Source organism: Oncorhynchus mykiss, chromosome 1 (assembly GCF_013265735.2).
Source record: "Oncorhynchus mykiss isolate Arlee chromosome 1, USDA_OmykA_1.1, whole genome shotgun sequence".
Lineage (NCBI taxonomy): Eukaryota > Metazoa > Chordata > Actinopteri > Salmoniformes > Salmonidae > Oncorhynchus > Oncorhynchus mykiss.
The window spans coordinates 13,034,361-13,048,227 of NC_048565.1; the positions used below are offsets into that span (position 1 = coordinate 13,034,361).

The following is a 13,867-nucleotide window of genomic DNA, read 5'->3' on the forward strand; positions in this document are numbered from 1 at the left end:
CTGTTTTCTCAGCGGCAGTCGTGTTAGCTGCAGTCTCATCGCTGAAACAAAGACGATTCCGTGGAGTTGTTCGAGGACGGAAAGATAAGGTTTCATTCACACCACTCTCTCACTTGAGTATTTTACCTAGATTTTTTTGTCATTTTTCTCTTTTGTAGCTTTGTCAACTATGTCTGTGTTTTCTATACCTTGGCCTGTATCCCTTCTCTAGTGAACAAAAATATAAATGCAACATTTTCAAAGATTTTACTGAGTTACAGTTCATATGAGGAAATCAGTCAATTGAAATCAATTCATTGAGCCCTAATCTATTTCACATGACTGGGAATACAGATAGCTTTAAAAACAAATGGGCCTCAGGATCTCGTCACAGTATTCCTGTGCATTCAAACTGCCATTGATAAAATGCAATTCTGTTAGTTGTCCATAGCTTATGCCTGCCCATACCAAAACCCCACCGCCATCGTGGGTTACTCTGTTCACAACGTTGACATCAGTAAACCACTCGCCCACACAAAGCCATACACGTGGTCTGCGATTGTGAGGCCGGTTGGCCGTACTGCAAAATCTCTAAAACGACGTAGGTGATAGCTTATGGAAGAGAAATTAATGTTCAAATCTCTGGCAAGAGCTGTGGTGGACATTCCTGCAGTCAGCATGCCAATTGCACGCTCCCTCAACTTGAGACATTTGCGGCATTGTTTTGTCTGACAACTGCACATTTGAGTGGCCTTTTATTGTTCCCAGTACAAGGTGCACCTGTGTAATGATCATGCTGTTTAATATGCTTCTTGATAGGTCATATCTGTCAGGTGGATGGATTATCATGATAAAGGAGAAATGCTCACTAACAGGGACGTAAACAAATTTGTGCACAATTTGAGAGAAATAAGCTTTTGTGCATATGGAATTTTTTGGGGATCATTTATTTCAGCTCATGGAAAAGGACCAACACTTTACCTCCTGCATTTTTTTAAAAATATTTTTGTTCAGTGTAATTTAGTGTACCCTTCACCCACAACCCATGTGGAACTCCTGGTGTCCGGCAGCATTTGGAAGGCTGAGATGAACTCGGCCTATGCTACCCTTCAATCCCTAGACTTTTTGGCCCTGTTGGAGACACTGCTGCTCTCCATCTGATTATGTGTTCTCTCATATTCCAAGAGCATCTGGTCATTGCGACGGTAGCACAGAGCTACTAATTTCTCCTAAGTGGTTTTATTTTCTCCCTCACTCAGTGATAGAATAATTGGTATGTTTTAAGATAATGGCTAAAGTGTTCCACTCTGAAATTGTGTGTGTGTGTGTGTGTGGGAAATGTTTGAGAATCATAAGAAGATAATATGAAGATGTGTGTAGCTCTGTTAGAATTGTAATACTAGGGTATTATAGTCTTTAGTAGGAGTGTAAGCAGAGTGAAGTTGTAAATCACCATTCTCTATCCAAATTGTAGCATCACTTTGGGAGACTATTATTATTTTCCATGGGGAGGTATAAAGAGTTGTAATTCTAAGTTGATTAGTTATTAGAATTTATTTTTTGATTCAATGTGTTTTTTTTATTAATGACGTATTTGAAAGTGGAAAATGACCAGTTCCCTGAGGTCCTGGTCTTGGGGTACTTATACAGTGGTACTGTGTTCAGGCTGCACATAGAAAGGAAAATATATGTTCATAAGGGATAACAGCAACTTCAAAAGGAATGTGATATGTGTACGGCTATCTTCATGATCTGATAACCATCCTAGAGGTCACCAATAGAATAAGGGAGTATGGATTCATTTAGAAAATAGTTTTTAGCGGTAACATTTATATATTTTTTTACATTTTGTCTTAGAGGGTATAAAGAAAAGGTTAATGTCATAATGCGACATGTAGTCAATGTTTGTCTAGTTTCCTGAAACAGAATTGGTATGAACTTTTATGATCTGTGCTTTTTTTTTTCATGGAAGGTGACGTCAGATCGTGTTTCAATGCATGGTAGAAATAGTTTGACCATAGACGGTGTGTGTTAACCTTAAAACCCTCCCTAATCGGCTGAAGAAAAAGGCAACATTCGCTCCTCATTCACTCCGCCTATTGGCCCAAACCAGTCAGGCTTCAAGACAGGTCACTCCACCGAGACTGCTTTTCTCTGTGTCATGGAGGCTCTCCGCACTGCCAAAGCTGACTGTACAAACTCAGTCTCACATCAAAATTAATGTTCATCCATGTTAATCAAACTCTACATTTTGACGTTGTTCCAAATTTCAAAGTATTTAAGGTTAAGTTTAGGCATTAACTATTAAAGGCTGAAAACAAAAATATAAACAACTTTCTCTATCGCTGGATTCGAACATGTAACCTTTGGAATAAGAAGCCGACGCTTACGCCCATCCACCTTCCCCGCCCACAATGCTTTAGCAAAACCTACTTGAAAGTAAGTGTTCACTGCTGCCCCTTGTGGCCGGTTTCCACATCATCTTCCGACATCCTCAGACATGGATGGACGTCGAATACGGACTTGTATCACGGATGACCTGCTTGGACTCTCTCTCCTGTGTATTCTCCAATATCTATCCACTGCCTTTGACATCATGGACCATCAGATCCTCCTCTCACCGCTGGGCGCTGGCATCTCAGGCTCTGCACACTCTTGGATTTTGTACTACCTGGTGTAACAGTACAAATTTAAACCGTCCCCTCGCCCATACCCGGGCGCGAACTAGGAACCTTCTGCACACATCAACAGTCACCCTCGAAGCATCGTTACCCATCGCGCCACAAAAGCCGCGGCCCTTGCAGAGCAAGGGGAACTACTACTTCAAGGTCTCAGAGCAAGTGACGTCACTGATTGAAACGCTATTTAGCGCCCACGCTAACTAAGCTAGCCGTTTCACATCCGTTACACTGGCAGGCCACTCCTACCAGGTAGTAAACCTCTTCTCTTTCTACACCAAGTCACTCAGCTACGTCATATCCTCACATGGTCTCTCCTATCATTGCTATGCGAATGACACTCAACCACTCCCCCCCCCCCCCCCCCCCCCCCCCTTCTGACACCTAGGTGGTGACACAATTCTGCGCACCTGGCAGATATCTCAGCTTGGATGTCAGCCCATCAGCTCAATCTCGACCAGACGGAGCTGCTCTTCTTCTCGGGGAAGACCCTGCCTTCTTCAAGGACTCTCCATCAAGGTTAAAGACTCCATGATGTCCCCCTCCCAGAATGAAAATAACCTTGGAGTGACATCAAAGCAGGGACTTGCTCCTGCAAGTTCATGCTCTACAATATCCGTGGAGTACAACCCTACCTCACACAGGAAGCGGCGCAGGTCCTAATCCAGGCACTTGTCATCTCCTGTCTGACCTACTGCAAGTTGATGTTGGTTGGGCACCCCGCTTGCCATCAAACTCCTGCAGCTTATCCAGAATACTGCAGTTCAACCTTCCCACGTTCTCCCATGGCAACCCACTCCTCAGCACACTCCACTGGCTTTCAGTTGACGCTTGCATCCACTACAATACCATAGTTTCTTGCCTACAGAGCAGCAAGAGAAGCTGCCCCTTCCTACCTTCAGGCAATGATCAAACCCTACACCCCAACCCTAGTACTCCATTCTGCCACCTCTGGTCTCTTGGTCCTTTCACCTCTACGGGAGGGCAGCTACAGCTCAGCCCAGTCAAAGCTCTTTTCTGTTCTGGCAACTGAATGGTGGAACCAGCTTCCCCTTGAAGGTAGGATAGCAGAGTCCCTTCCCATCTTCTGAAAAAAATCTGAAATCCTACCTCTTCGAATAGTCAACAACAAAAAACATGCCTTTCGTAAAGTGATATGGTGTGTGTGGTCCTCCCACTACAATTCGGGCTCCATACAGTTTTAGGCTACAGATAAATAATTTCATGATTAATTTCCTAGGGTGGTGATAAAACTGCACATTATCTTGATGATACTTTCCAAAAAATATTGAGGGTTTTATTCTGGTCACATGATGATCGATGCTTGACTGCCGTATGACAAATATTCTCACTCTCATCCATAATAATATCATCATGTAGACTTGCCTACCCGCACAACAACCCACACAATCTGCCAGCTGTTGGCTAGAGCACATGTGCCAAGACTAGATTAGGCACATTTTGATATTTAAAGCAACAGTTTTTGTGACAACTATCAGTAGAGTTGAACATGCAATGAAAACACATTGAACTTTAGATTTTTAGTCGGGACATAAGAACTTATGCAACAAAAAAAAGTACATTTTGTGTGCACTGTCATTACGCACAGCTTTTTATCTGCAACAAGTCCGTGTGGTGGAAACACACCACTGGCAGGAAAATGTGCATATTTACTTTATGCAGATTTTTTTTAAAAATATTTGCAAAAGTCTTTTGCCAATTGTATGAAAACCAAGCTAGTGACTTAGATGTGGTTGTCCCAACTAGCTTTCTAAAGATGACTGCACGAACTGGAAGTCGCTCTGGATAAGTGTCTGCTAAATGACTCAAATGTCATATGTGGAAGTTTAAGCTGAGAATGTAATGCACTGCGAAAGCAAATCCCTTGTCATTTTCCCTTGATTCAAGGGAGCTGGGTATACTGTAATGTATTGAACTAAACACTTAGAACAACGCTTTTAACGGTTCCCTTCAAGTAATTACATTCAGTCTCACATAATGTCCTATGTTCTGCTAGGTTAACGTCATCATACTGAGCACCCAGGTCCAGGGCGAGTGTGCGTTTCTGGACCCCTGGGTCTACATCCTCCTGAGGAAGGCCATCCTCCTGAGGAAGGCCATCCTCAAGAAGCTCTTCCTGCTGGTGCACCAAGTCCAACCCCAACCCTCTCAACCACTGGAAGTAGACCAACGGCACCTCCATCAGCAGTAAGCCAGACTGCTTCTACTTGGATGGAAATGTCAGAGGCCTACCAGACACAATATTGTGCTGTACATTCATGAGAAGTACAAGACACTGGCATGTTAGTCATCATTGACAGTGACAAACACTTAATGGCTGGACCCAGATGGACACCTGACGGACACCTATTGATTGCTTCTAGCCAACCTATTAGTACCTTACTACCTAACCTTGAAAGGATGAACTCTGCAATCAGCACTAGGATGTCAATGTTGTCTTCTTGCGTCTTCTCTGAGACAGTTATGGCTTATAAACCCAGCTGCTCAGAACTAAAGACATCTGTAGCTCTAGAGTCCCTCACAGCCCTCAAAGCAAGTGCATAATGACAAGGCCAATTGATTGTTTTACAGCTCAGTCAGTGAGTGATTGAAATATCGCCTCAGCAGGTGTTCCTCTGGTAAAATGAATTGCTCTGTTTCACTGCTGCTGATGTGTCTGGCAGATGGTTGGCAGATTAAAAATTAACACATTTAGGATTCATGTGTCTCTGTCCTAAGTGAGTACTTTTTGTCTGACGGTTTTCTGGATTTTTTTATTTTTTTTCCCAATTTGGTTTAAGTCATTTTAAATATCAAGTTTGTTTTTCAATTGTACAAAATGTATTGTTTTACTCAAACCACCGTCGGATCGGACCCCCTTGCATATGTTTGACACCCCTGCCCTAGGCTATGCTGCCCTACAAAGGCAAAACTCCGTAACCACGCCATCAGCGAAACTGAAATGGCTTGAAAGATGTTTTTACTAGCCAGCCAAATGTGTTCGGTAGATAAGTGAAAATGCAATTATTGAGTAATACTTTATGCATATCAACCATGAACACTGATTTGACCTATGCCCCCTAAAATGCAGATAATGCACTCTGTATTTTGTATGGTATTAAATACCTATATGGGTAATGCAAAGTGCTGTATCTACAATCTAAATCAATTTCTACAACCTTCTTGTTTTCCTGTTTGATGGAAACAGTTAGAAATCTCAAACTACATTCTTACTGTAATGGTTTTGTTACGTTTTTGTATTTTGAATGTTGTATTGTAATAACCTGCAAGTGTATATTTTTTTGCCATAAGGTGCAGAATGTTTATACTTCAACATTTTACTTTTTGCAGTAAATACAATCTAAATGTGTTTATCCAACTTTCCTGTTTTCATATGGTCAGTTATTTGACTTTGGTCATAGGTCAAATGGGTGATCATCAAATTTTTTGGGTCACATACACATGGTCAGCAGATGTTAATGTGAGTGCAGCGAAATGATGGTGTTTCTAGTTCCGACCATGCAGTAATATCTAGCAATTTCACAACTAACTTGTATCAAATTTATTTATATAGCCCTTCGTACATCAGCTGATATCTCAAAGTGCTGTACAGAAACCCAGCCTAAAACCCCAAGCAGCAAGCAATGCAGGTGTAGAAGCACGGTGGCTAGGAAAAACTCCCTAGAAAGGCCAAAACATAGAGAGGAACCAGGCTATGAGGGGTGGCCAGTACTCTTCTGGCTGTGCCGGGTGGAGATTATAACAGAACATGGCCAAGATGTTCAAATGTTCATAAATGACCAGCATGGTCAAATAACAGTAGTTGTCGAGGGTGCAGCAAGTCAGCACCTCAGGAGTAAATGTCAGTTAGCCGGTCATTAAGAGTATCTCTACCGCTCCTGCTGTCTCGAGAGTTGAAAACAGCAGGTCCGGGACAGGTAGCACGTCCGTTATACACACAAGTGTAAAGGAAGGAATGAATAAGAATATGTACATATAAATATATGGATGAGCGATAACCGAACGGCATAGACAAGATGCAGTAGATGGTATAGAGTTCAGTGTATATACATATGAAATGAGTAATGTAGGGTATGTAAACATTATATTGTGGCATTGTTTAAAGTGACTAGTGATACTACATACAATTTACATTTACTACATACAATTTTTAATTATTAAAGTGACTAGAAATTTGAGCCAGTTTGTTGGCAGCAGCCACTCAATGTTAGTGATGGCTGTTTAACAGTCTGATGGCCTTGAGATAGAAGCTGTTTTTCAGTCTCTCGGTCCCAGCTTTAATGCACCTGTACTGACCTCGCCTTCTCGATGATAGTGGGGTGAACAGGCAGTGGCTCAGGTGGTTGTTGTCCTTGATTATCTTTTTGGCCTTCCTGTGCCATCTGGTGGTGTAGGTGTCCTGGAGGGCAGGTAGTTTGGCCCCAGTGGTGCGTTGTGCAGACCTCACTACTCTCTGGAGAGCCTTACGGTTGTGGGCGGAGCAGTTGCCTTACCAGGAGGTGATGCAGCCCGACAGGATGCTCTCGATTGTGCATCTGTAAAAGTTTGAGTGTTTTTGGTGACAAGCCAAATTTCTTCTGCCTCCTGAGGTTGAAGAGGCGTTGTTTCGCCTTCACCACGCTGTCTGTGTGGGTGGACCATTTCAGTTTGTCTGTGATGTGAACGCCAACGAACTTAAAACTTTCCACCTTCTCCACTACTGTCCGATCGATTTGGATAGGGGGGTGATCCCTCTGCTGTTTCCTAAAGTCCACAATCATCTCCTTTATGTTGACGTTGAGAGTGAGGTTATTTTCCTGACACCACACTCCGAGGGCCCTTACCTCCTCCCTGTAGGCCGACTCGTCATTGTTGGTAATCAAGCCTACCACTGTAGTGTCGTCTGCAAACTTGATGATGGAATTGGAGGCGTGCATGGCCACACAGTCGTGGGTGAACAGGGAGTACAGCAGATGCACCATTGTGGGGCCCCAGTGTTGAGGATTAGCGGGGTGGAGATGTTGTTTCCTACCCTCACCACCTGGGGGCGTCCCATCAAAGTCCAGGACCCAGTTGCACAGGGCGGGGTTGAGACCCAGGGTCTCGAGCTTAATGACGAGTTTGGAGGGTACTATGGTGTTAAATGCTGAGCTGTAGTCAATGAACAGCATTCTTACATAGGTATTCCTCCTTTCCAGATGGGTTAGAGCAGTGTGATTTGCATCGTCTGTGAACCTATTGGGGCGGTAAGCAAATTGGAGTGGGACTAGGGTGTTAGGTAGGTTGGAGGTGATATGATCCTTTGACTAGTCTCAAAGCACTTCATGAGGATGGAAGTGATAGTCATTTAGCTCAGTTACCTTAGCTTTCTTGGGAACAGGAACAATGGTGGCCCTCTTGAAGAATATGGAAACATCAAACTGGGAAAATGTTCGTAAACACACCAGCCAGCTGGTCTGTGCATGCTCTGAGGACGCAGCTAGGGATGCCGTCTAGGCCGGCAGCCGTGCGAAGGTTAAGACTTTTAAATGTTTACTCACGTTGGCTGTGGTGAAGGAGAGTCTGCAGGTTTTTGTAGCGGGCCGTGTCGGTGGCACTGTATTGTCCTCAAAGCGAGCAAAGAAGTTGTTTAGTTTGTCTGGGAGCAAGATATCGGGGTCCACGACGGGGCTGATTTTCTTTTTGTAGTCCGTGATTGACTGTAGACCCTGCCACATACCTCGTGCCTGGGCCGTTGAATTGCGACTCTACTTTGTCTCTATACTGATGCTTAGCTTGTTTCATTGCCTTGTGGAGGGAATAGCTACACTGTTTGTATTTGGTCATGTAAAAGCAGTGGTTTGCGCTCTCAGTTTTGTGCGAATGCTGCCATCAATCCACGGTTTCTGGTCAGGGAAGGTTTTAATTGTCTCCATGGGTACAACATCACCGATGCACATGCTAATAAACTCGCTCACCGAATCAATGTCTACATCAATGTTATTGTCCGCCACTATCCGGAACATATCCCAGTCCACGTGATCTAAGCAATCTTGATGCGTGGAATCAGATTGGTCGGACCAGCGTTGAGCAGACCTGAGCACGGGCGTTTCCTGTTTTAGTTTCTGTCTATAGGCTGGGAGCAACAAAATGGACTCGTGGTCAGATTTCCCGAAAGGAGGGTGAGGGAGGGCTTTGTATGCGTCGCGGAAGTTAGAGTAACAAGGATCCAGAAATTTTCCAGCCCAGGTCGACATGCAAATAAAATTTAGGGAGCCTTGTTTTCAGATTAGCCTTGTTAAAATCCCCAGCTACAATAAATGCAGCCTCAGGATATGTGGTTTCCAGTTTACATAGAGTCCATTGAAGTTATTTCAGGGCCGTCGAGGTGTCTGCTTGGGGGGGAGCGGTTAACACGACTGTGATTATAATCGAAGAGAATGTCCTTTGGTAGATAATGCGGTCGGCATTTGATTGTAAGAAATTCTAGGTCAGGTGAACAGAAGGACTTGTGTGTTGTTATGATTACACCATGACTCGTTAATCATAAGGCATACACTCCTACCCTTCTTACCAGAGAGATGTTTGTTTCTGTCGGTGCGATGAGTGAAGAAACCAGGTGGCTGTATCGACTTTGATAACGTATCCCGAATGAGCCATGTGTCCGTGAAACAGAGAATGTTACAATCTCTGATGTCTCTCTGGAAGGCAACCCTTACTCGGATTTCGTCACCCCAATGAAGTTGAAAATTAAAACGGTTAAAGGTAAGGGTTATTATGGTAAAGAGTAGGAATTAAGGTTAGAGTAGGGACATTCCAAGGATTCCAGACAGCACTAACTCTAGGCTATGTAGCCTCTGAATTTTTATGTTTAACTAGGCAAGTCCGTTTAGATCAAATTCTTATTTTCAATGACAGCCTAACCCAGACAACACTGGGCCAATTGTGCACCCCCCTATGGGACTCACAATCACAGCAGATTGTGATACAGCCTGAAATCAAACCAGGGTCTGTAGTGACACCTCTATCACTGAGATGCAGTGCCTTAGACCACTGCGCCACTCGGGAGCCCATACTAACCAGTCTGCCAGACTGATTACCGCTGGTGTGTAGCAAGTTTAAAGTTTTATTGGTCATATGTAGAGGATACACGTGGTATACACCATCCAACAAAATGCTTACTTGCAGTTTCCTTCTTGACAATGCAACAACAATAAGAAGAAGACATTTAAAAATAAGAATAGGTAAATATAATAAAATGCTCAATAGAATAGACATTTTAGCATAAGTAGAATAGAGGAAAGCACAATATTTACATATGTATCATTGGGTCACAAGTGTTTAAATTGTGCAATAGTAAATAAGTCTGGTAGCAGCACAGTGTGTGTGTGTGTGTGTGTGTGTGTGTGGAGAGAGAGAGAGAGAGAGAGTCAGTGCAGGTGGTCAGTCTAGTTCAAGTGTCCAGCAGTCTGATGGCTTGTAAATTGAAACTGTCTCTGAGCCTGTTGCTATTGGAACGTTAGTTCTGATACCATCTGCCGACAGTAAGGAAGTAAACAGCTCATGGCTGGGGTGTGTGGGGTCCTTGATGATGTCTTGGTTATAGGCTATGCTGGCAGGTGATAAAAGTGATTTAATTCAAATTAATTTCCAGTGATGGGATAGGTGATGAGGGATATTGTTTATACAGAGACTTAGAATGGTTCTGTTTAATTGCATTTAAACTAAGAAATCTTATCAAAATGTTGTCTCAGACAGTCCCCTTTATACTACTCCTGTGCGGTAGGGGGATTCGTAAAGGTTTTATGATACCACGGAAGAAGATATTAGTCATATGGTGAGTTACGTCATTTATCGCTCATAGTCATCCTCCATCTTTCGCTGTCGCATGCTTCCTCGGATATCTTCGGATCAGGTATGGTATATCGTGTTTACGTAAATACGAGAGGTTTCGTGGTCTACAATTACATGTGTGTTTGATAGTTGACCGGGAACGAAGTATTTTAGGCGAAAAGAGGCGTTGACACTTCGTGTGATACCCAGCAAGTCCACTAAATTAGCTTGCTAGCCAGCCTGTCTGGTTAACGTTAGCCTGGCTAGCTAATGTTAGTTATATCTGGAAATGTGTTTATATTACGTCGGCGACAGACACCATATTTTGTGAAAGGTGTCGCACGTGGATTAAACTAGTTTTCAAATTGCATGTTCTTGTGTTCGCTACTTACTGTTCACCGTAGTTAGTTACACCCCCCCCCATGTTAAATGTGGTTAGCTAACTAGATAAAGGGCTCATTACTAAACATAGTAAATTAGCTATCCTAGTTAGCAGCAGCCGTATGGGGTTGTAACCTGAGTGGAGAGGTTATCTGACACTGGTCATCTATGGAACACATTGTTTTACTGATATTTGATGATTGATAAATTCCCAACCCATATTGACTGCCTCCAATTGAAAACAGATAAATTGTCATGTTTTACTCTAACTCATAGCCCCTCTCATTTTCCCAGGAAACGTTAGTAACATGAACCAAGAAAAATTAGCGAAACTTCAAGCCCAGGTCCGGATAGGAGGAAAGGTAAGATAATTCTCAATCTTTAGTGATGGTTACTTCCCTTGGTGTGCAGTCGTAATTTCAACAAAAACGGTGCAGTTCTGAACGACAAATTGAAGAATGTGATTATGGAGGCAGGAGTGTTCTTTCAAATGCTCTCACACCCATATTGATCTGGCCACACCCACTGAACAGTAGCATATGTACCACTGAGACTATTGAGGGACATGTGCACCGTTTTGGTGAAAGGTATCATTCAGTATAAACAGTCACGCAACATAAACGTTGAATGAACTGAACACACCCCTGATTTAGGGACTATGGGCTTCACCAGGCAAATTCAAGTCTGAACCTCGACTCAGTGGCACATGATGTTTTAATTCTCCCGCTGTAATGAAGGACTGATTTAGACATGAGACACCAGGGGTGTGTTGTGTTCAACGTTTGCTACATTGCGTGACGGTTTGTACTGAACAACACATTTCCTCAAAATGTTGTGCACAGTCTTCAACAGCCTTTGAGGTATATTTGTTCCTGGTTGATGAGGTGTGGCCTTTTTTATGGCTGTACCCATTTTTAATATATTAAAACTCGTGCAGCACTCCATAGACAATCGCCTTCTGGGCCACCATAATCACTCCTTTCTCCAAATGGTTGTTCAGCAGCCCATTTTCGTGAAATTAAACATTGAACATTGTTCTGTTGTGCAATTCATTATGAGGTAGACCAGAAAACACGCAGTACTCGGGACCTCCAGACTCGGATTTGAATACCCCAGGGCTACAACATGAGATGCACGCACGTGCCATTGAAGGAAATATAGACACGTGGAGTGTCCAAACACTGTTCTTGTTGAGAACCACTGTGTTGGCTGTCTTAGTTGGTTGCCGTTGTAAGCCCAGAGGGACCTTTTTTAAAATAAAAATAAATATTGCTCTTAATTTTGGGGGGCTTTAGGCCTGGTACAAATCACCAGGTGGAGGTCTCAGAGGACTGGATATACCCCTGCTGTGTTTAACCTCTAAGTATGTTCCTACATCTCCCTGTATTGTTTTTAGGGCTCGGCACGTAGGAAGAAGAAGGTCGTACACAGAACGGCAACAGCCGATGACAAAAAACTTCAGAGTTCGCTAAAGAAATTAGCTGTCAACAACATTGCTGGTATTGAAGAGGTAAGCAACAGCAACCGTTTCACACGTCTTTGCATTTCGTAGATAATGTATTGTAACACATGCATTGCGCGTTTCATATATATTTCCTCCCTCCTTTGAGACTCCTGTCTCCAGTTTATAGATTAATTTGAATGAAACGACTGCACTTCTGATTACTCTTGCATGGGCTACAGTCTTGTATGTCAGTCACTTTGGGCACCAAACTTGGAGAAGAATCTGAAGTAACCGAAACCCCCACCTGCTCTGTCACTAGGTAAACATGATCAAGGATGACGGCACGGTGATCCACTTCAACAACCCCAAAGTGCAGGCATCTCTGTCGGCCAACACCTTCGCTATCACTGGCCACGCCGAGACCAAGCAGCTCACAGAGATGCTCCCGGGCATCCTCAGTCAGCTGGGTGCCGACAGCCTCACCAGCCTGCGTAAACTGGCAGAGCAGTTCCCTCGGCAAGGTGGGTTGGCAGATGCAGTAGGCTAGGGTGTATTTACGAGGAACCAAACGGGTAAATAAAAACGGAGGGACCTACCTGAATTTGTCCAATAGAAACTCTTGTTTTTGTTTAACTTTTGCTATAGCTTTCTGCTGTGTGCACTAATGAATACACCCCTGGGGATTATTCTGCAACCTGAGACCCAAAGAACGTCATGATGCTTATTGTGTACAATTTCTTGTTTTGTTTCAGTGCTCGACAACAAAGCCCCTAAAGCAGAAGATATTGAAGAAGAAGATGATGATGTTCCAGGTAAGGATGATTCTGTTTAAGACTTCAGAGGAAACCTCACATCATTTCAACCTGTAAAAACATCCTTTGTTTTCCTCTTCTCTTCAGACCTGGTGGAGAATTTTGACGAAGCATCAAAGAACGAGGCAAACTGATTGATCTTCCCCCTCGAGACCCGAAACAAGGATTGGAATTGCAATTAAGAAAGGCGACTTCTCCTGTGTTTTAACTTTTAGCTATGAAGGCATATCATTTCAAGCACTATCCCGTCAGCCGGAGACTTGTGTATTTTGAAATGGCCCACGGATGCAGCCCTTATCAGACTGGCTTGCGCACTTAAACTCCCAACACATTGGTCAACAGTTCAGTACTTTTGCACCACATTGTCAGTCTCGATCAGGATTGCGGTGGTCTTTAAATAAAGCTAGTCTTCAGAGTTTTTTTGTTTATGAAACAAAATAAAGGTGATTAACATTTTGTACATGGTGCTGTGGTCTTTCTAGCTGTTGAATGGGGGTATTTTGTTTTTGGATACTACAATTTTCACAATGTCTGCCACCCTGGTTCATTATTGTAGTATCAAGATGCATAGCTTTTCTTTGTCACTATATATTTAAATTCAGGTGTTGCCTTCAACTCAAGTAATTCATTCAACTCCAGCATCAGGCTGTGCAGTGGATATCAGACTGACTTGGATGATAATATCACTGGTCAAAGATAATGGCCTTTCGTGGTTGTATTTTTAGACAAATGTTTTCTTTCTGAGGTTTCATGTACACATG

General features: G+C 43.2%; 1 protein-coding gene across 3 annotated transcripts; it reads left to right on the top strand.

Annotated features, from left to right (window-relative positions):
- Nucleotides 1-13,564, top strand: btf3l4 (basic transcription factor 3-like 4). 3 transcript variants are annotated; one of them, XM_036944948.1, is made up of 6 exons: nucleotides 1-117; nucleotides 11,145-11,212; nucleotides 12,247-12,360; nucleotides 12,614-12,815; nucleotides 13,047-13,106; nucleotides 13,194-13,564. In XM_036944948.1, the coding sequence occupies exons 2-6, from the start codon at nucleotides 11,159-11,161 to the stop codon at nucleotides 13,238-13,240; spliced, it is 477 nt and encodes a 158-aa protein (XP_036800843.1). In that variant the 5' UTR covers nucleotides 1-117; nucleotides 11,145-11,158; the 3' UTR covers nucleotides 13,241-13,564. The 3 variants fall into 3 exon arrangements, with proteins under 3 accessions (XP_036800843.1, XP_021479838.1, XP_021479752.1); XM_021624163.2 differs by having other exon boundaries at nucleotides 1-89; XM_021624077.2 differs by lacking the exon at nucleotides 1-117 and adding an exon at nucleotides 10,435-10,551.
- The last annotated feature ends 303 nt before the right edge of the window (nucleotides 13,565-13,867 follow it).

Bases quoted from the DNA above. Each gene is read 5' to 3' on its own strand.
- btf3l4 (XM_036944948.1), top strand. From the start codon at position 11,159: ATGAACCAAGAAAAATTAGCGAAACTTCAAGCCCAGGTCCGGATAGGA. The intron at 12,361-12,613 runs GTAAGCAACAGC...CTCTGTCACTAG, and splicing joins ACATTGCTGGTATTGAAGAG to GTAAACATGATCAAGGATGA. The intron at 13,107-13,193 runs GTAAGGATGATT...TCTTCTCTTCAG, and splicing joins AGAAGATGATGATGTTCCAG to ACCTGGTGGAGAATTTTGAC.